General features: G+C 37.7%; 1 protein-coding gene across 2 annotated transcripts in view; it reads left to right on the top strand.

The window, feature by feature from the left end:
• The window catches only part of ACTN2 (actinin alpha 2), a 96,391-nt gene that overhangs the window by 66,896 nt on the left and 6,705 nt on the right, over nucleotides 1-22,790 (top strand). For both annotated transcript variants that reach the window (XM_021000462.2, XM_021000461.2), the window contains exons 9-18: nucleotides 1,291-1,383; nucleotides 3,250-3,480; nucleotides 4,037-4,184; nucleotides 6,433-6,583; nucleotides 9,240-9,348; nucleotides 11,029-11,168; nucleotides 14,525-14,705; nucleotides 16,627-16,761; nucleotides 19,192-19,371; nucleotides 20,436-20,582. In XM_021000462.2, the coding sequence (XP_020856121.1) occupies nucleotides 1,291-1,383; nucleotides 3,250-3,480; nucleotides 4,037-4,184; nucleotides 6,433-6,583; nucleotides 9,240-9,348; nucleotides 11,029-11,168; nucleotides 14,525-14,705; nucleotides 16,627-16,761; nucleotides 19,192-19,371; nucleotides 20,436-20,582 (1,515 nt within the window). The remainder of the gene's footprint in view (nucleotides 1-1,290; nucleotides 1,384-3,249; nucleotides 3,481-4,036; nucleotides 4,185-6,432; nucleotides 6,584-9,239; nucleotides 9,349-11,028; nucleotides 11,169-14,524; nucleotides 14,706-16,626; nucleotides 16,762-19,191; nucleotides 19,372-20,435; nucleotides 20,583-22,790) is intronic.

Genomic DNA, 22,790 nt, shown 5'->3' on the forward strand with positions numbered 1-22,790 from the left:
GTGTGTTTATTGTGCTTCACATCTTACCTGAGTTAAACATTTTGGAAAAAAAATCCACAACAACAACAAAAATTTAACATTGGCAAGCATATTGATTGAATACTCTAATAGTTCCAAAATGTTTTTACATATCTCTTACTTTGAGATGTTTCTCTCATTTCTTATAACTTAAGAATATAGATGGCATGACAATTCTGCTACATCCAGTTAGCAATGAAGGGAATATTTGAAATGGAGAAATAAGTGCCCTTTTAAAGGCCCTTCATCCTTTCAGTCTACAAACCTGCCAATGTTGAATGATTTATTCCAACATCTTTAATATTTCCAATTAAAAGAAGACTTTTCTTTAAAAGGACTAACCCTTTGTTAGGTCATTTTGACTTCAGAAGTATTTTTATTCCAAGTGATGTTCTGGTAGTGTCCCTTGGCTTTCTTCATATTTATTTATCAGTACTTCTTGCTACTTTTATGAATCTGCTCTTGGAGAATCCTGCCAGATGGACAGATTCGGGTAGATAAAGCATGTCTTGTTTCTTGCATCCAGGAACCTGCATGTTCCTTAGGGCCACTTTGGACTTGGAAACAAAAAAGTGGCACAGTTTAGGGATTATGTGGTGAGGCATCAATTGGGGTAGGACGTGGGCCTGGAAGCCTGGATATTTAAGCATCTCCAATTGACTCAATATATGATCATGGTAAAAGTTACTTTATATAGCACATCACCTCAGCTTCCTTTTCATAAAAGAAAAACTTCTACTTTGGGCAAACTCTTGTGAGAGAAAAAAAAAAGCCCAACATTGGTAATATACTTTGAGCCCTATGAATAATAATTTCTTATAAATTCAAAGTATTCTTATCAGAGGAATAACAGATGTGCTTTTTTGTTCAGTAGCCTTCTTACCATCTTAAAGTCAAGGCAGTTGGAAAATAGGTATTAAAGGGCCTGAGATCATAGTGTCCTTGGATGGTTTCATGGGAGGACCCTCCTCTTCCTCTCCCTTGCCCCTAGGTACTAACTTGCCTGATGTTTTAAAAATATATTGTTTTTACTCTAACCTACTTGACTTGCTATTTAAGTCTATATAAAAACTGTAGTTTAGGTGTAAAGTTACCTACAGTATTCTTATCTTATTGTTTTCAATCTTATTGTTCCCTAAACTAACACACATGATCTGCTCCACGGGCAGCAACTTCATTTCCCCTCATTACCGCCCATTCCCTACTACATTCAGCTTGTATCTGCACATCAGTATCAATAGAGCTGTCCTGTTTACTTATTGTGTTTTACAGGCCGAGACAGCAGCTAACAGGATATGTAAGGTTCTTGCTGTGAATCAAGAGAATGAGAAACTGATGGAAGAATATGAGAGGCTAGCAAGTGAGGTAAAGAAAGACTGGTGAACTACAATGCTGTCAACACTTAATACAGATAATGAGGCCCAGATGGTGATAAATTGATTCCCAGTGTTTTATTTTTGTATTTTGCATCTCAGGTGGAGTAAAATGTAGGAATAGACATGGATCTTGGAGGCTGCTAATCCTTTAGCAATATAATTATTGGTAATATGTCATTGGAGAGAGATTTCAGACAATTCTAAGTTGTGTTAATTAGGGGTTATGAGAGTAGTATTGGATTATATTCTTAGCTGTGATGGGGTTTACAACCTCTAGGGGTGGTAGAACACTAACTGTACAGTAGCTTCTACTAGATGCCAAGGCACTCATGTGCTCCACTCCTACAATATCATCTGTGCTGGGGAGCCATGCTGCTTCCCTGAAGCACTGTCCATTGCTTGACATCTTGGAAATTTGTCTAGCCTACTGGGTGGAGGAAGTTTCCATCCATTGTCCATATATAAAGCTAGAGGTACAATAGTGTTCAAGAGTCTTCACCAAATGTTTGAATAGGGCTGGTCATGACTCTAGCTAGAATCCTGTTTAGAATAGACTATGTTAAATCTCTTTTCCTTTAAACTAAGGGTTGTAAAAAAAATAGCCCTTCTCTCACAGACTGAAGAGGCTTGACTTCCTTAAAGATAACCATTTTTTTCCAAGTTGAGGTAGGAGAAAAGAGGTTTATATGTCTAGATTACCTCCAAGGTGAACGCTAGTGATATGCCATCAATTGAAGATGGAAAATAATTTTAGCATTGAATTACATACTCCAAGCCTAGTCAGTACTAGAGGAAATTGCATTCATTCCGAGACACAAGTTAACATCTCCTCAGATAATCTATATCAGGTCAGTCTAATGTAATAGTGTTATGTGTGTGTGTTGACAGCTGATTAGATGTCTAATCTAATGGTTCTGGCCCAACCTTAGGCTAGGCCTAAACCCTTTGATCCTTTTCTCTCTTTACCATGTCTCTTCTTATTTTTTATTTCACTTCAACTGCATGAAGTATATGTGCATCACTCTTAAGGAAATATCCTTTTAAATTTAATTTGTTGTTCTCCTCTGAACAGGTAGGCAGAAAGGTAATTTATGAGTGGTGCTTTCTGCAATTCACTTCTCGAACCTCTATTTTAATTTGCAAGTTATAATGTGTACTTTATATTCAGAAATTCCCCATCATACTTAGACTCAGACCCTATAGATTTTTTTTTCCAAGCTGAATAGATTAATGATATGTATTTCAGAGTAGAATTAGTCTCAGGGGTGTACTTCCACTTCTTTCTGGTAAATGACTTCATTATAAGTATGGGGCCATTTGAAGAGCAAATCCCAGATGATAATTTGAATTAAGCCTGACCTTTTGCCAATTTACATGGAACTGCACTCTTACTATGTGAGGATTTTTATTTGGAAACTCCATCCAGCATTTGTCTGCTATTGTCTGATTCCTGAGTTTACTGTAATTGTCACATTTGTAACACATGGCTTGCTTTGATACCTCAAATTCTCTATTGCCCAGGCAAAGGCGGTAGATGACTACCAAGAGTTATGAGTAGATTTTGCTACAATGATATAGAGAGACTAGATAAAGAAATTTAGAGAACTTCATTCATATTATAGCCAATGGGTACTCCTCCCTCCACCTCTTTTTTTTTTCTTTTAGTCAATATCTAGTATGTAGGTCTTTGCAAACCTTAAAGCACTATATAAATATTAGCTATTATTATTATTATTATTATTATTATGTTTATATATCAAATGATAAGATTCCATATTTTAGATTTGCAATTTAGTTTTTTTGGAGAAAGGGTTTTCTTTTTCCTTCTGAAAATTATTTTTTATTTTGGGAACAGCTTTTGGAATGGATTCGTCGCACAATCCCCTGGTTAGAGAATCGGACCCCGGAGAAGACAATGCAAGCCATGCAGAAGAAGCTGGAGGACTTCCGAGATTATCGTAGGAAGCACAAGCCCCCCAAAGTCCAAGAGAAGTGCCAGCTGGAGATTAACTTCAACACTTTGCAGACAAAGCTGAGGATCAGCAACAGGCCGGCCTTCATGCCGTCAGAAGGCAAAATGGTTTCAGTGCGTAAAGTTAACACCTCCATCTTCTTTGAGGGACACTCGCTTGCTTTAAAGATGCTTCGCTTGGAAATCCCCCTCTGATGGAGTACTCTGCTTGGCAACTTGCATTTCTTAACTCTTAGTAGTTAGTGCCGATTGTCCTATGCTTCTGGTGCTTTTGGCTCTTTTTCCCCCTTCAGCAGTATGGAGCCTGAGCCCTTCTTCTTGGTACATGGGAGTATCTTCCCTTATTTATGAGGGGATACAAGCTGCTTTCTTGGGCGTGGTAGTTTGGAACTTTATCTTCTTTAAATTAAAAACTAAACTTCTGGGTTTTTTTTGGCCTTGTTTCAGAAGGATATCAGATATTTGTTAGTTGATGACTGCATTTTGGTTAAATAAAGTATTTTGTAAGTCACTGAAGGTGTTTGATAGTCTCACTTCAAAAAAAAATTCAGTAATCATTTGGGGAAAAAAATAAGCCATCGTCAAACGTGCATTATAGGATTTTTAAAAGGCTAAAATAGCAAAGATGAAAATAATCTGTATCTTTTCTTTATTCCAAAATTTCTTCTAGGATATTGCTGGTGCTTGGCAGAGGCTAGAACAGGCTGAGAAGGGCTATGAAGAATGGCTGTTAAATGAGATAAGGAGATTGGAACGCCTGGAACATCTGGCTGAGAAATTTAGGCAGAAAGCCTCAACTCATGAATCTTGGGCATATGGTAAGCAGCTCAAATTACGTGTGAGAGGTTACTTAGAACTGAGCTGTGATCTGAAGAGTTGGAAATGCCATTGACTTGTGTGATCTTGGGGAAACCGCCTTCACCTCTTTGTTTTCATGTATCTGAATGGAATTACTTCAGGAGGTTTATGAGAGGATTCATTTTATAATCCAGTTAATAGCTATTGGCCCATTCAGTCGATCTTAATTAGTTCTTTTCTACGGTTATTGGTGCTACTTTCACTTGAGGCGCATAACCCACATCTCCTTTTACTGGGCTGTCTTGAATTAAATGATGCTTATGTTCTTCATTGCATTTTTTATTGCCTGTGCTGTACCCAACATCGTCTTAGTTGGTATAGGTAATATCATCTGGCTAAGTATCTGCCAGTAGAAAGTTTGTTGAATTCCATACGAAATACAATTTCCCATTTTAAAAAGTAGCCAACAAAACAAGGACATGGCTATACTCATTTCATTTTTACAATTCTGCTACTTCATTTCAGAGTCATTCTAATTTCATTTAGACTTTAGGGTATATTTAGTCAAGTCAACAAGCGTTTATTAAGAAGCCTTTACTGTGTGCCAGACACTGTGCTAATAGCTGGAAATACAAAAATAAATAATCCTTGCCATCAAGGAACTTACATTCTAATTGGGAAGACAATTCCTCAGAGGAAGCTGAAATGGAGGTTGGGTATTGATGAAGCTGTTGATTCAGCAGGAGCATTATCCTTCTTAAAATAGGGGTTCTGGGAGGAACAAGTCAATCAGAGGGAGAGGCTACAGGAGTGGGGGATAATTCCAACGTATGGAGTCCAGGGGCTGATTCCAGGGGTGGAGTGAGCTTACAGGGTGAAGAGATTTCTGAGGCATTGTAGAGAAAGACTAGGAGAGTCAGGTGTGCATTCTGGAATGAAGGTGATCCTGAGCATATTTCCATAGGTGTGGTAATCAGTTTTTGGCATTTTATAATCATATAATGTGTGTGCTAAGTGGTAATAATAACTTGCATACACATAGTGTTTCATAGTCTGCAAAATCCTTTTATATACTTTTATCTCCTTTGATCTTCACAATAACCATTTGAGGTAGGGACTGTAGATATTATTATCCCCATTTTTTGGAAGGAAACCTGAGACTGAAAGGTAAAGTGATTTCCTCAAAGGCACACAGCTAACAACTGACTGCAGTTCAGGTCCTAAACTCCTAGTCCAGTGAACTTGCTGCTTCTGTGTAATACTGAAGATGCAGCCTTTCCTGTTGAAATACGAAGATAGGAAATTGTTCTTCAGTTATGTCTGATTCTTTGCAAGGTCATTTAGGGTTTTCTTGGCAAAGACAGTGGAGTGGTTTGCCATTTCCTTCTTCAGCTCATTTGACAGATGAGGAAACTGAGGCAAACAGAATTAAGTGACTTGCCCAGGATCAGTTTCTGAGGCCAGATTTGAACTCAGGAAGAGTCCGGGCTGGCACTCTATCCACTGCGCCACCTAGATGCCCTAGAGAGGACATTGCTCTTACTTTTCTCACAAATTATTCTTTGTGTTCCTTTTCATTCACTAGTAATCTCTTGTTATGAAAAATAGTTTATTCCTAGCCTCCCCCCCCCCTTCCTTCCTTGGCTTTTAAAAAATTCATTCAGTTTTAATTGTTCTCTAGAAAGAAGAATGGAATCTCCCTGAGGCAAGTTGTCTGCAATTAAGTTTGGGTCAAGGAGATGATTATGCCAAATTCTCAAGATTTAGGAAGTATTCACAGGGAGATAGATAGGTACATTTCTAGGAATAAAAATCTCCCTCTTTTCTAAACACATACATTCATGGGAATTACAGAATTAAATCAAGACAAAATATAATGTCTAATTATCATGGGTAGAGTGACACTGAGCTAGATAGACATTACTAAGTTGCTAAGCACTGTCCTAGGAAATTAGGTTACATCCTAAACGAATTGATGTTTCAATGTATGCAAATTTATGCATGCTGAATTGTTCTTCCTTCCCACCACCCTCCACCCCTCATATAGACATTAGTTATCAGAAGGTGAAGGCTTCTGGGAAAGCATTAATCTGAGTGATGTCCCAAGTTTCAGTTGAAATAGGTATGGATCCCTCTGTATTATGGTCATCATTCTTCCTCCTTCTGTTGGTTCTTTGGAATTATGGTGCTCACAGGGCACTCTGCAGCTATGAACAGGCTGAAATGTGGACTGCGAGTATTAATAATCCCTTGCCACAACCTTTTCAGGCAAGGAACAGATCTTGCTACAGAAGGATTATGAGTCTGCTTCTCTGACTGAAGTCCGCGCTTTGTTGAGGAAACATGAGGCTTTTGAGAGTGACTTGGCAGCTCACCAGGACCGGGTGGAACAGATTGCTGCCATTGCCCAGGAGCTGAAGTATGTTCTATTTCAAGGCATGCAGCTGCTGACATTTAACTGATAAACTCTTTCCAGTGAACTCAATCATGTCGTAGGTACAATGTAAGAATTCCACAGATAGCTTCTCAAGTAGATTATCCAGAGTCCAGCAGGGGAGACCTTCCCCTCTCTTCCTGGCCTAAATTTAGCAAGAGAGTCAAGCTGGGGAGTTCTACAGCAGGAGGTGATGCATGCACGTGTATATATATATATATATATATATATATATATATATATATATATATATATATATGTTGTGTGTGTGTGTGTGTGTGTGTGTGTGTGTGTGTGTGTGTGTTTAAATGAACTGACTTTAACTAATATTGATCTTTACCTCTGGTAGAAATTATTGTGCTCTCATGCTCTCATGCATCACTATCTCACCAACCATGGCTCCTAGCACAGTTGACTTTATTGCCAGGAGGTGAATCTTGAGGAGTTGTGAATAGAACTGTTAGTTGTAATTGGGACTGAGGAAGATTAAACATCATATTGCTTCAAAAAGAAAGTTATCTGACTTATGATAAGGAAAAAACACCATGACTCTCAATCTCACGATATCATAAAATGAATTCTATCCCATTGTCGTGTTTTTGTTATTCTGCTAGTGAACACAGGGATGGTTTTAAAAGGAAGACTAATGCCACTATATCCCTACCCTTGACATATTTTATAAGTCCTAGATGTAATCTCCTGATCAAAAAGGATACCTTAGTTCAGCTTCTTGGGAAGCTTCAGCCTAACTATTGTTGAACCAGTAGCATTTTTAAAACTGCAATTTTTGCACTCTCTAATAAAGTATACTGGTTAAAGTGTTATTCAGATTTTCCTTGAACTTGGTAAAAGCAAATACCTGAATGACGTGAGTTTTTTTTTCCTGCAATGTGTCTCCCTTACCCTCAGTAAACACTGAATAAAATACAGTTAATTCTTGATTCTTTATAGGCTTATTATTTCATCTCTCAACTTATCTAGGGCCTTTGTTTCACCTTCTCCCTTGTCTTTTCAACTATGGGTCATATTATTTCTTATTTAACCTGTTTTAAAACAGGGGAAAGAAAAGAAGAAATTCAAATCACCCCATTTTGCTGCTTTTTAAAAAGCTAATAAAAAGTTTTGATTAGGTTTCAACTTTGACTAAAGTTTTGAAGTAATTTGTGTGATCTCAGTCCTCATTAGTACAGATAATCAAGAGATATTTGCATAGTATTTAAATCTTATTCTTATTTCATTATTATAAATTCTACTTCTTTTCTTTTGACCAATAATGAGTTGACGGTCTTGAGCAATTCCTGATGCATACAAACTGGAAGAAAAACAAATAACTTCCACATTTTTCCACCTAAGTTGAAACATAAATGCCAAGTACAAAATTGATATTATGTACTTATATATGCATCCCAGGTAGGGACTGGTTTAATTTTTCATTGATTAGGTGGAAGATGTAAGTTGAGAGAGTAAGAAAAAGGGTGAGGGGAGAAAAGGGGGGAAAGGGAGAGAGAAGAAAGAGAAATATTATTAAGTAACAGAAACAAAATGCTATTTAATCAGGATGAGAGTATACAAACTGAAGCTAGACTGAAAGGAATTTAAGAGATAAGGAATTTCCTTATACTTGTCCAACACTGGAATAGGTTATTGATGGATTATGTAGTTTCTTAGGAATCATTCCAGAGATGAACATATATCTAGTTTTTAATGGCATGTTAAAGATAGAAGGATAGGCTAGTTGAAATTTCAGAGTCCATTCCAACTTGTCGATTCCATGAATGTGTCCATTTAACTGAAATAGAAATGGAGTATGCAGAGGTATGGATTTTATGTAGCCAAACTAGCCTTTAACTTCTGGGAAATCCATGTTAAAAATCTATCAGCACTTATATTTTTCAATGAACTTTAGCATCAAATCACTTAAGTTTATGAAGAGCCCGTGCAACCTGTACAACTATTTTCTGTGAAGTGGAAGTAGATATTTCCTGAAAATTTTTGTTGTTTTTCTCACTGGTGGCATCAAGTAAAGCTGCCTATGTCATTTGTCTATAGTGAAAAGAGTTTTGCCTTGTCCATATGGGGTAGGCCACTTGAATATTAGGGAGCCCCTCTTGTCCATGTGGTATTCCATTCCTAGTGGCTAAGTAGAGCGTCTTTTTAGACAAGCCAAGGACACAATGCAATGAAAGCTATTCTCACTCAGCTCCTTTTGATGTCAGCAGAATTCTAGGGACTGTCCTCCACCTCAGAGAGTTGGCTTTGTCACAGATTCACTGCCAGATCTTCTTTAAAAATAATCATCTCCAGAGGCCTGACCTATAGAACTAAGAGAGTGGTAGACTTAAGCCAAAATACTAAGTACAGACCATATTTCTCACAAAACCACAAATACTATGTTTAGAATAGATACAGAGATATTATAAAGCCATTAACCAGAATTTTTTTAGGTTCTTTTCCACATTCATCAAGGGTAATGATGATATGATAGAGGTAGTGATAAAAAAAAAATCTGAAATTGAATAGCAGTCGTCTGTGTCAAGAACATCTTTGGTTTCTAATCTTTGTGTATTTGAGTTCTTGGCCTATGTACAATTTTAGCCCATCTTCATAGGAATGATAAGCATTTATTTCCACTTTGTCTTAGTGAACTGGATTATCATGATGCTGCGAGTGTCAATGATCGATGCCAGAAGATCTGTGATCAATGGGACAGATTGGGAACACTTACTCAGAAAAGGAGAGAGGCCCTAGAGGTAAAGCTTTGGAAATTCTCTCAGCAGAGAATCTTTCCTTTCCTCCACTGTTTTTTTCAGCTTTATAGTATTCACAGTGCTAAACTGTAATTGTTGTAGGCCAGCATGGTGGGTGGAACCACCAAAAAAGATTCCATATGAAAGGTGCAAAATTAGGGAAATCAAGGCTAGAATTGAGAAAAATAAGTCAACATTTTGAATATTTAATGCATATCTGTATCAGTGGTACATAATTACAATAAAAATATCTCAAATTCCCATGAATGATGATAGAATGTCATTGGATGCCAAGAAATTCCAAAACTTGATTTCCCAGAAAGAATGTTTAGCTAAGATTAAACTGTATGGAAACCCAACAAGAGGTGAAAAATAACAATGGAAAAAAATGCGACTTAAGGAAACACTGTCATAAAGCAGAATTTGGGTGACTTTGGTCATCAATAGGTGATACCCAATAGGATATCAGTGTGTCATAATAAATATTTGGCAGAATTTTACAGATTTCTCTTTGTACATAAGAACAGAAGTATTTCAGTTTTCTGATCTTGACTCTTATGAAACTTAAAATGGTGACTTCAGCTCTCCTGAAAGCAAAGGGACTGTTTTGTTTCCTCTTTCAAGGTGTATTAAAGAAGAGCGAGGTTTATGCACGTAAGATTAATAGGTTAAAATGGTTCAGAATGGGAGAAATATTGAATCCAAATGTGGAGGGTTTATGTTACATTGGATCCTTCCAACTTCACTTTATCTCTTTCCCCACTTCATCCATTATGAGACACTTGAGAGAAATCTATAGTATTCATAGTAATGCTCTCTTTGTCAATCAACACCCTGAAGAATCTTTAAAGTAATAAAGAAATAAATGTGTGTTGATTGGATGTACCTGAATAGTAGCTTCTTCCTATGACCTAACAGGCAGAATAACCCCTCCAAATTGTACACTAGATGGGGGGTTAAGAGCTCCAATTTTCAGGGGCAGCTAGGTGGTACAGTGGATAGAGCTCTGGCCTTGGAGTCAAGGAGGACCTGAGTTCAAATCCAGCCTCAGGCACTTGACACTTGCTAGCTATGTGACCCTGGGCAAGTCACTTAACCCTGATTGCCTCCCCAAAAAAGCAAAAAAAAAAAAAGAGCTCCAGTTTTCATTCCTCCTTTTATTAGTTCCTCAACTGGGTGATCTCAGGTTAGTCACTTAATTTTGCACCTCTGTTTGCAGTTATAAATTAGGGATGATGAAGCATGGTCTGTTAGCCAGCATGTTTGGGGAGAAGAATAGTCTCACTAAATCCTAGTTGAAAGCAAACTACTATTGCCATTTGAAAAGAATTAATGTAATAAAATGCACTTAAGTATTATAGTGCATATAAATATGTGATAATACATTTAGCTATAATAAAACACACTTAACACTGAAATTACAGTGAACATAATTTAATCTTTAACTTGGAAAGCACTTTAGCATCTTGTAACACCTCAGAATCACTACTCTGAGCATCAGTTAATGTACTCTGCATATGACTGGCTAACAGAGAGTTCTGGTTACCAGATAGCAATGAGTTTGCTATATTAAAGTACTTCTCACTTAAATCAGGAAATTTTTTATATTATGAAGAGCTTTTATATTTCCAAAGAATTTGCAATGATGTCACCAATGTTAAATATCCTTTTTTATATGTACAGAGGACTGAGAAATTGCTAGAAACCATTGATCAGCTTCATCTGGAGTTTGCCAAGAGAGCCGCCCCCTTCAACAACTGGATGGAAGGTGCTATGGAAGACCTTCAGGACATGTTTATTGTCCACAGTATTGAGGAATTCAGGTAATTGAGCTTCAGAAGAGTCTCTTGATCACACTGGGAAAATATATGACATATTTAGGCTGATTCTACTAAAATGAGTGCCATTTACCTAGAAAGTCCAGACTATCTGTCTTCTTGGCATCTAGTGTGGTGTTTTGCATATAGTAGGCACTTAGTGACTATTATTATAATGTATTTGTTTGAACCATAGATTACCTTATCTTATAAAATGTTTGAATGCTATTTGCCTTGACCATCAGGACAATTAGAAAGTGGAAAATTCTAAGTAGGACTACATAGGAAGCTGTGCCTTGGTGAATACACAATTTTACATTAGAAATCTTAGTGTGATAGACAAAAAGGCATGAGTTTTGTTGGCAGATGAGACATCACTGTATATTGTGCACTTAAAGAAGTGTTCCATTTGTAAAATTTTGCTATTGCCTCAAAGAAAAGTACACAGTTAAAAAAAGAAATAATAAAAATAGTTGATTGATTATTCCATAGACAAAGCATTGTAAAATTTACATTTCAAACATTTTAAAAAGTAGCTCCCTCAAAATATTTTTTTTCTTTGAGAAGAAAAATCAGCTTAAAAATTCAATCTTCATGCTAATCTTGAAGGTCAGTTAGTTTTCTAGCTGTACATAACAGTAGTTGAGGAATTTCACAAGCTAGTGCTTCTCCTCATACTCCATCTGCAATTTCCAGGGATTCTTGGGATTTAGAATTAGAGAGTTCTTAAAGATAATCTAGTACAACCTCCTCATTTCTAAAATGAGGAAACTGAGGAACAGGAAAGTTAAAAGACTTGCCCAATGGTCAATGACCAAGTAATGCCAAGTAAACTGTAGAACTGAGCCTTAGGATTTATCAGCAGGTGCTCTTAAAAGGCCTGACAGCATACATGAGGAGTTTGCTCCAGGACATCAAGGTCTAAACCATTTTGGGATGCTATCCATGTTTTACAAATACACCATAATTTATAAACAGAATAAATAGAAAGGAAAATAACTTGTTTTACTCTCAGTGTCACTGAATATTTTATAAAGTAGAAAATAAATGCTAAATGTTTAGATTCTAGCTCAGAGCTTGAAAATTATAAATTGGACCTAGGAGGCAAGTAAATTGTGTTAGTTTTTACAGAAATAAAAATTGAAATGAGAGGAAAGGGGAGAATAGATTGAGGCAATCTCTTACCATAGAACATTTTTTTCTTAATCTTAGCTCTTAATCCAAATCAAGCTTGAATAAAAAGTCTTAAACGATGCTCAGAAAAATCTTGAGGAGGGAACAAAACACTTGTGATAAGAGTGCATTTAAGGTTATAGACAACAGTTTAAAGCACCGGGTAGCCAGCAGTCCATTCTTTCCCCACTCCTACTCTATCTTTTTCTACCTTTCTTTTTCTGTGAGCACAGGTAGCACAACCCCAACCTGAACAGGTGTGGTGGCTACTAAAAAGCCCAATGCCAGGTTTGTCTCCACTGCATCCACACCAAGTCGTGTTGTCTGATGCCATGGACTTTCTTTCAGATTACTGGGATGATAAATCTCACATGTACTTATGTGGAGAAAAACCAAGTGTACTTCTCTGTAGTTTGGGGTAAAAAGGTGCCAAAATCCTAGGCTTCATGATTCAAATTTCAGGTGCCATGGAGACCAGGATTTGTCAGGCTTTGGTCTAATTTAAGCTCCCATGCAGAGAAATCTCCAAGAAGGTTTAGACTTGGGTAAAAGTAGAAAGAGCTATTCAAATGCAAAGTATATTTTTTGTATGAAATGATTACTTTGAATAGCGATAGTTCCAAAATAGTTTTGATGGTTTTTCTTATATATTATGTTTAAGTACAGGCTGACAATCTAAAATCTTCTAATTTTGGAATAGATATTTTCTGTGCAAGTGATTAAGTGTATTTAAGAAGCCCAGTTTGAAGGTGAAGGTTGTTTCTTTATTCAAAAAAAGATTAAGTGCTGATAATTCATTTGTTGCAGAATCCAGAGTTAGCATTAACCTCTCACTGGTTTATCGTCCACATGCCAGTAACACCTTTGTGCAGCTGTACTTAAGGGGCTACAGTCAAGTACTTTAGGTCCAAAGTATAGATTTGGCAAAGTGTAAAGAAATAGCTTTGTGTCCTTTTCTTTTTCTGTGAGTTGGGATGAATTTATCTTGAAAGGCTACGTTTACAAATTCAGTGTAAGTTGAATGGGATATAAAACTCTTACAAAATACAGCTAAATTAAACTCTGTTGCCTCCAAAAGGGACACCTATCTATGCAGGTGAACAAGGAATGTTGTTCAGTTGTTTCAGTCATGTCTGACTCTTCATAACCCCATTTGGGTTGGGTTTGTTTTTTTGTTTTTGTTTTTAGCAAGATACTGGGAGCAGCTTGCCATGTCCTTCTCCAGCTCATTCTGTGGATGAGGAAACTAAGGCAAATAGGGTTAAATGACTTGCCCAGGGTCACATAGCTAGTAAGTGTCTGAGGTCAGATTTGAACTAAGGTCTTCCTAACTCCAGGCCTAATACTCTATCTATTGTGCCTCCTATACAAGTGATGAAAAGCAAAGTTGATAATTCATCCCTTTTTTGGAGATTCTGGGTCCTGATTCAATATTTATTTTTTAAGCATTCTACGTGTACAAGATGATGCTGTGCTAGGTGCTAAGGATACAAAGTAAAAAAAGAAACAGTTCATGCCTTCAAGGAGTTTATAATCTTCTGACTTTATCAAGGTGCATGCTAGATTATGGTCTTTGCTTTAGAATCCAAGTTATGTCCATGTTGAAAGAACTTGACTTGTTTGTATATGATGATAGCTAACAATTATATAGTGTTTACTATGCCCTGTGCTAAAGTAAGCACTTTACAATTATTATCTCATTTGATTGTCACAGTGTCCCTGGGAAGTAGGTGCTATTACTCCCATTTTACAGATGGGAAACTGAGGCAGACAAAGGTTAAATGACTTGCCCAGGGTCAAACAACTAGTAAGTATCTGAGGCTGCAGTTGGACTCAGGTATTCCAGACTTCAGGTCATTGTTGAAGTATTAAAAAAAAGAAAAAGTTGGGGCAGCTAGATGGTACAGTGGATAGAGCACTGGCCCTGAAGTCAGGAGGACCTGAGTTCAAATCAGGCCTCAGACCAACACTTGACACTTACTAGCTGTGTGACCTTGGGCAAGTCACTTAACCCCAATTGCCAAAAAAAAAAAGTCAAGCTTCCTCCCCCTGCCCCCATCCCAACCCTCCCCCTGGCCCACATCTTCAAGGGTAAAGGTTAGTAGTACAGAATCAAATGTTGAAGGATGTGAAGGTCTCTTGCTCTAAGTTAAATCAGGCTTTCTTCCCTTCTCTACTCACCTGCAGAGTTTAATCACTGCCCATGAGCAATTCAAAGCAACACTGCCTGAAGCAGATGGTGAAAGACAGGCCATTATGTCCATTCAGAATGAGGTGGAGAAGGTTATTCAGAGCTACAACATCAGAATCAGCTCAAGCAACCCATATAGCACGGTTACCACGGATGAACTGCGTGCCAGATGGGATAAGGTGAGTGTTTGGGCAGGGGCTGGGGGTAGATGGAAGCCACAAAAAAAAGAATGGTGGCAAGGTTAATAGCTAATGTACTTGAGGATTGCCTAGGAACCTCTGACTTCTCACCATGGTCAAACTCTAATGATCTAGCTGTCACAGATAGCTCTGTCTCTTCTTCTTTTCTCTCTCTTTCCCTCCCTCCCTTCCCCTTTCTTCCTATCTCTCCATCTCTCCTTCCATCCATCTCTCGCTACCTCTCCCTGCTCTTCTCCCTCCCTCCCTGTCTCTTTCTGTCCCCCTCTCTCTCCATCCCTCTCTGTCTTCTTCCCTGTCCCCGCCCCTCCCCGACTCCTTCCAAAGATAGAATGTATTCCAATACTATGCCTTAGAAATTTTTATGAGAAATGTTTCTTGTTTGGGGGAAAAGAAGTAGAGACTGTGTTTTCTTGTTCATATCGGTAGGGAAATGTTCCAAATATTGAATTAATCAAGATAGTTAATGATGTACCATTGTAAAGGCAGGGAAATTTCAAAAATGGATAAATTTTATGGCATCAATGTTTAGAGTCCTTAATTGCAGTATATTTTAGGAGACAAATGTTGCATCCCAAATATGTGAATTTAAGATGCAGCACTTTATGGTTTATAGAGTACTTTCCCCATAGCTGCACTATGTGGAAAATAACGCAAATACTTTTATACTTATTTTATTTTCTCATTACCTATTCTAATTCCTTCAATTCCTTTTTCTTCTCTTATTGCTAATGCTAACATTTCTAGTACAATATTGAATAATAGTGGTGATAATGGGCATCCTTGGTTCACTCTAATCTTATTGGGAATGCTTCTAGCTTATCCCCATTACATATAATGCTTGCTAATGGTTTTAGATACATATCATTTTAAGGAAAACCCCATTTATTCCTATGCTCTCTAGTGTTTTTAATAGGAATGGGTCTGTATTTTTGTCAAAAGCTTTTTCTGCATCTATTGAGATAATCATATGATTTCTGTTAGTTTTGTTATTGATATAATCAACTATGCTGTCATATCCAACCAGCCCTGCTTTTACTTATTTTATGGGTGTAGGGATGGAGGCTCACAGAAATTAAGTAACTAGCAAGGTCACACAAATCAGCACCAAGAAGCAAATCCAGGTCTCTTGACTCTGGCTTCAGTGTTATTTCCATTTTATCATAATGCTTCTCTTAAGTGGAGGGAAATTCCTTAGAAAGTTATACCTTATTTGGGGAAATAAAGAAAAACTTGGTTAATTTGCTAGGCATTAAGCCATAGAGAACAGCCCTGCTCAAATTTTATTATAGTCATAAATGGTACAACTTGGGCCATCTATGCCTCAGTCTTAGGTGAAATGTAGTTACCTAATTAAAAACATGACACAGTTAGTCATCTCACTTTGCTGATGTCTCATCTCTAAGGAAAAAAAAATCTACCCATGTAACTCTGTAGATTTTGTAGGTTATGATTGTTGTACAAAGTAGTCTTCAGAGTGATGTGAGGCGTTCTTGTGTGCTGCCTCAGTAAACCGAGCTACCGTCCTCGTCCTTGGAGGTGTTTTTCAAAGCCACGTTCTTTAAAAGATTTGCTGTCAAGTACACATATTTTTCTGAAGATAGAGAAAATTTTTCCTTTAGGTTTGGTTTCTTTGACTTTTTAAAAGATGATGGGCCCTATGTTTCTCTACCTTCTCTGACCCAGCCACACACTTTTCCCTCCTCATTCCTTTCTTTCTTCCTTGCAGTGTCCTGCCAAGCCTTTACTCTTTCTTTCTATCATTTTCCTTTCTCCTCCCATCCCTGGTCTTTTTTCTTCACCTTTCCTTCTCCCCTTTGGGATTGTCACCTGATCTGTGTGTTCATCCTTATTGGTATAAGAGATGCCTTTTAACAGTTACTGCTGTTGTGTCCTGTGACAGGTGAAACAGCTTGTGCCAGTACGGGATCAATCCCTGCAAGAGGAACTGGCTCGCCAGCATGCTAATGAGCGACTTCGGCGCCAGTTTGCTGCCCAAGCCAATGCTGTTGGACCATGGATCCAGAACAAGATGGAGGTAAATCATCTAGTAGGGTGCTGTTGTTCAGAGAACTTCAGAAAATCTATCAGACTACCTAAAAAAACTTTAACCCACTTAGACAAAGGTTGTCATTGCTTCTCACGTTTACCAGCACCAGAATAATAGGGGTAAGTTTTATTTTTCATTATCATAATCATCGTCATCGTCATCATCAAGCATTTACTGTTTACCAGACACTGTGCTGAGCACCAGAGATACAAAAGAGGACAAAAGCAAGGTCCCTGCCCTCTAGGAGTTTACATTCTAATGGGGGAGATGGCCTACAATCATGTACATTCAAAATACATACCTACAGTATATATGGCAGGTAATCTTGGGGAATTATGATTTATGCACCAATACATCAACACACTTCCAAAAAAAAGGGATGTGGAGTGACAGTAATTATACTAGACATGTTGTAAGAAGCATATTTTCTACTGCTTTCTCTGTTTGCATTTTTAATTACTTCAGACTGTTTTTCAGATCTGTAGGACGATAGTCATTTGTGTGGCTACTTTCCACAGTCCTAATCAGAAAGTGTTACCTGGCGTCCCAGAAGAGAAAAAGCAAGGAAAGGTCTTCACTTGGAGATCGGTTTATTTGGCAAAGTGTTGGAGAGGGTCTTAACATTTTATCTAAACAGGGGCCTAGAATTTAAACTTAGTATCATGATTATGGAGGAACATATAATTCACCATGTGGTTGGGCTCTGGTGTGGGCTATGTTGGTTGCCAGCAGGAATAACTCAAAATTTTTCAAAGCAGTAAATGCTCATTCTTTGAAAAATTGTAAATGCTGTTTGTAGCACTTAAGTCTCTGGGGTCATCTTGTTACAAGTAACAAACAAGGGGAATTTATCAGCATAATTGCTCCACTTCTTTCCCCTGCCTAGCCTTTTTAGTGGTAAAATAACTATTTTTAAGGGTAGAAGTAATCTAATGAGTATGGAAAATACATCTGCTACAGGAAGCATGCAGTATAGATGTTATCTCATTGCTGCATCCATCTTATTCTTCAGACCACATTGTATGTACCTAGTTAGGGATATTTTAATTCCTAACATCAGTGAGAGTTCAATGCTTTATCTCTGGTCTTTCCTTCCTCTTCTCTCTACTGGATATTTCTGCATTCCTGTTGTTTCTATCCTCTAATGTTTTTCAGTAACCCTTTTCGCCCTCATCAAATGGAAATGAAAGTGGGCATGGAGGCAAAAGGGTCTTATTTCAGATCCTGCCTCAGCTGTTTATTGGCTGTGTGACCATGGGCAGCTCACTCAACCTCTCTGGGTCTGTTTCTTCATTTGTAAAATGAACTTGCTGGCCTCTAAGGACCTTTCCATCTCCGACTCTTAATATCCTTTGGCTCTGTAATCAGAGTCTATCACAGACCTGCACAGCTTGGCAGTAGGTAGGGGCCAGAATTAAAATAGACTAAACATCTTTGGGCCACATGTAGGTTAGTCTAGAGATAGCCTGACAATGGTTGGTTGCTGTGGGTCATGTGACAAATAGGAGACGGAACGTGGCTACCCTACATTTTGTTAGAAATCCTTTGCCGGGCTGTATCTTGTGCAGGCCTGGTCTATCAAGTACCTTGTCCCTGTTTGTAATTTAGGAGGCTGCCTCATTTCACCTTCTTTTGGTTACTGAGTCAGGATGAAAACAAGAAACAAAACCAAAAACTTTTCTTCTTGCTTTTTTGCCTCCTCCAAGTCCAGAGAGGAATGAGCAGGATAGTGAAAGACCTTCAAATAATGCCCTGTGAGGATGCATTTAGGGAACTGGGATTATAGCTGGAGAACAGAAGACTTGATGGGGACAGTATAGCCACAATAGCAGCAAGTATTCACCAAATGGCTGCTGTGTGCTAGGCACTGTGCTGAGCTCAGCAAATACAATATAAGCAGAGAGATAGCTCCTCCCCTCAAGGAGCTTACATTTTTGGTAGGAAGACAATATAAAAGGAAACTGAAAAATTGGGAAGGTGGGTGGGAGGGAGTTAATCAGGGAACCTGGAGGATATAGGGCAAGAGTGATTAAACTTGTTCCAATTAGCCCAAGAAAGCGGGCCCAATGGGAGGAAGTTTCAAAGAAGCACGTTTATAGCCATGATGTAAGAGCAAACTGTAACAACTAGAACTGGCACAAGAGGAAGCAGGCTCTCTCAGGGGTCAGGGAGCGCTGGATGTTGGGCTCCTTCTTACTGGCAGCCTTCATTCAAAGCCTAGATGATCGTGTTAGGTATGCTGTGGAGAGAATTCTGGTACATACAGGTGGGGCCAAATGGTCTCAGATTTTTTTCCAACTCTGAGATTCTACAATACTTCTACACTGTGGTCCTAAAAGTTGACTAATTTTTCCTGGGTTCATTTGTGTTTGTGTCTGTGTGACCACTTGTCTTTGTCCATCTGTGTTCATTGAACAGGAAATTGCCCGCAGTTCTATCCAGATCACTGGGGCTTTGGAAGATCAGATGAACCAGTTGAAGCAATATGAACATAACATCATTAACTACAAAAATAATATTGACAAACTGGAGGGAGACCATCAGCTTATCCAGGAAGCCCTGGTATTTGACAACAAGCACACTAATTACACCATGGAGGTATGTGAGCCGTGAAGTAGTTTGTGACAATAATAGTAGTTGTATTTATATATTAAGAATAATAATTATAACTAGCATATGTATATATAGCACTTCAAGGTCTGCATCTCATTTTATCCTCAAAGCAACCCTAGCAAGTAGGTGCTATTATTATTCCCATTTTACAGGTGAGGAAACTGAGGTAGGCCTAAGTTAAGTGACTTGCCCAGAGACCTATGGCTACCAAGTGTCTGAGACTGAATTGGAACTCAGGTATTCCTGATTCCAGGTTCAGTACTCTGAATATAGCCATATATCACTTTATCTGTCATATAGCACTTTATGTTTGACAAAGTACTCTGTGTTTATTTTTCATTTGATCCTTACAGCCTCCTGGGAGGTGGATGATGCAAGTACAATTCTATTCCATATTCTCAGGTTGATCCTTTGATATACCTCCCTCCTCCTAAATTAGTCTGGGCTGTTTCCGCATAAGTTTTGAAAGTAGAGAAGTTGAGTGTTTTTTATTGTTGATGTTTCTTCCCCTAAGGACAATACTGGATTTAAGATTTTTTCCCAGTAGGAGGAATATGCCACTATCCAAGTAACATGTGGATAGCAATTCTGTCTTGCAATTTTGATTGTTTTATTTGTCCAAAAGAAATATAGAATATGGGAAAGTCACCATCTCCTATTCTAATAGGTTTTGTCATGTGTACGAACTATTGCCTAATTTCTCACTATTAGAGTTCCAGTTCTATAGGGAGGTCCTGAAAACTTCTTAATAGAGAGCTCAGTTCAATTCAATACATATCACAAGCACCCATTGTATATAGAACCCCATGTCAGGTGCTGGAGGGTGAGGAAAAGTTTAGAGAAGACAAATTGCCCTCTTAGAGTCTTAGAGCCTATTAATAGGTGATCAATTTTGTAAAAAAAAATGAAGAAAGAATATAATGAAATCTTCTACCTAGCTCTGCTTTTCTCCATTTGGATTGATTCTAAGGCTATGGGCAAGAACAGGCAGAGGGTGATTGTACTAGATAGATGAAGGTGAACTAACAATTTCATATTTTCTCTGGTAGCATATTCGTGTTGGATGGGAACTGCTGTTGACAACTATTGCCAGGACTATTAACGAGGTGGAGACCCAGATCCTTACCAGAGATGCTAAGGGTATTACCCAGGAACAAATGAATGAGTTCAGAGCATCGTTCAACCACTTTGACAGGGTACAGTACTCTTCCTATTTTCTTAGCTTAACCACCTGGCTATTACAGAGTCAGGCTGATTGTAGAGTGAATGACCTTATAATGTTTTCATCAAAAGTCTTAATGCCTTGAAAAAAAATACAGAAAAGCAGAACAACTGCCATACTCTTCAAAGGGGAAACAGTAGTGAAAAATAAAATGCTCTTTAAAGTCATAGCTTAGCTAAGAGTGACACATGAAATAAATTTTTATTTGCTGGCATGTACAGTAGGTATAATATATACATATATATATGCACATTAGTGAGTTTATGTGTTAGCATTTGTTAAGAGCTGAGGATAATAATTAAAAACTGATATTTTCTAACACCATATAGTTATAGAGTACTTTACATTAATGATCTATTTGATCTTTAAACAGCTCATGGTTAGGGGAAATATTATTAATGAATCACCTAAATTCACACAGCTGGGAAGTGTCAGAATGGACACTTGAAACTTAGGTCTTCTGACTTGCAATCTAGTGCTTTTCCCACCTAAACCTCATTGTAACAAAGCTAGGTCTTTGGGACCTTAACAAACTCTGGAATATTATTGTGCATTTTCCCTAAGTAATTCTGTCAAGGTGAACAACCTTATGTAAATTCAGCCTGTTCTCTGATGTTTTTTATCTTCTCGATCTCTTTAAAAAAAAATAAATATAATCGTAGTTCATTAACAGAAAAATTTCAGAGCAAACTTATATAGAAGGTCAGTGCGTCTCCAGTACATTAATGTGTCTCATAAACTTGGGCAAAACCAATTTTTTTGTAAGATGTCCATAAGAACCAAGATGCAAATAGTTCACACTTATATAAACACTACACCAAAGCACTTTATGAACATGTACATCATCTCCTCTGATCCTTACAACAATGCTGTGAGGTGGGTGCTGTAATTTTCCTAACTTAACATATGAAGAAATGAGACTCTTAAGAGGTTGAGGGACTGACCCAGTGTCATAGAGGTGTTTGAAACAAGACCCAATCCCAGAGCTTTCTCTTTCAAGTCAGAAATGGAACTTTAATCCATTACTCCATGTTGCATGTTCAGTAGGTAGCCAGTAATTCTTTATTCATCTAGTTAACTCCTATGTCCAGGCACTGGGTTGAAGGATAATGGGAAAGATAATTCTTACCATAAGTTCTGACCTATTTCTTCTTAAAGTCAGGGTCCATTTACTTTTGTAAAGATGAAAAAAAAGATGCTCACTCTTCCTGTGCTTCAGATAGGTTAGCATGCATTATGGACCTTTCAGAGATTGTCTCACTTATGTCCCTCCTTGAGGCAGGACCATATTTAATTCAACCCAAGGTCATTAAAATTTCCTCATGTAATGTGCTTGTGACACACTCCAGAAAAAAATTACGTAACTTTCCTTTGTTATTCAGATGATAGAATAGCATTCTGCTATTCTAAGAACATAAATTTACCAAACAGTGACAGAATGACCAAAGGTATTATTAGAGTTTTAAATGGCCTTCTGGTACTGGTAGGTATTAACCGAATGCTGAAGAAACAGTTCACCCATTTGTGAACATGTGAAATAATTGTCAGGATAGGCATCTTGTTCTGCCTGGTTCCGGGCTATTATTTGTTAAACACTCACCAAGTACAAGATGCTAAATAGAACCAGGCCTAGGATAGAATAGGCGCTTTAGTAGGGAACCTGGGCCTTGTTCTGCATGGGAAGGGACAGGAGAAACTACTGACCCAGAAACCTCTATCTTCACCATTTGGAAGAGTAAAGAGAGGCACAGATGGGCATGACGTAGCATGGAACTTGACAGGTATATGTTATAATTAATACCAACAATAAATATATGTTCAGCATTTTTTTTTACTATATGCAAGGTATTGTTATAGTTAATCATCTGCAACCAGGGGAAATTCCACATTAGTGTGAGGAGCTAGCGAATTTTGTGTCTGTGTGTGTGTAAAACAAAACGCTAGAAGACTTTATGCAAAGTATGAATGTACCTTTCATTTCATGTTTAACTTGGGATGTAAAACTGTTTTATTTGTTAACCAACATGACTTTTCTTGTGTTTTAATTTAGACTATTTAACTTTAGCCAACTTCTCTGACAATCGGATGTTGGTGAACATACCCATTAGTATAATAGAGCTATATATTAATCCATTTCTCAACAGAATTATCATTACAATTTTTATTTACATTTCCCTTTTTT

The sequence above is a fragment of the Phascolarctos cinereus genome, unplaced genomic scaffold (assembly GCF_003287225.1).
Source record: "Phascolarctos cinereus isolate Bilbo 61053 unplaced genomic scaffold, phaCin_HiC Scaffold_5;HRSCAF=322, whole genome shotgun sequence".
Taxonomy (NCBI): Eukaryota; Metazoa; Chordata; class Mammalia; order Diprotodontia; family Phascolarctidae; genus Phascolarctos; species Phascolarctos cinereus.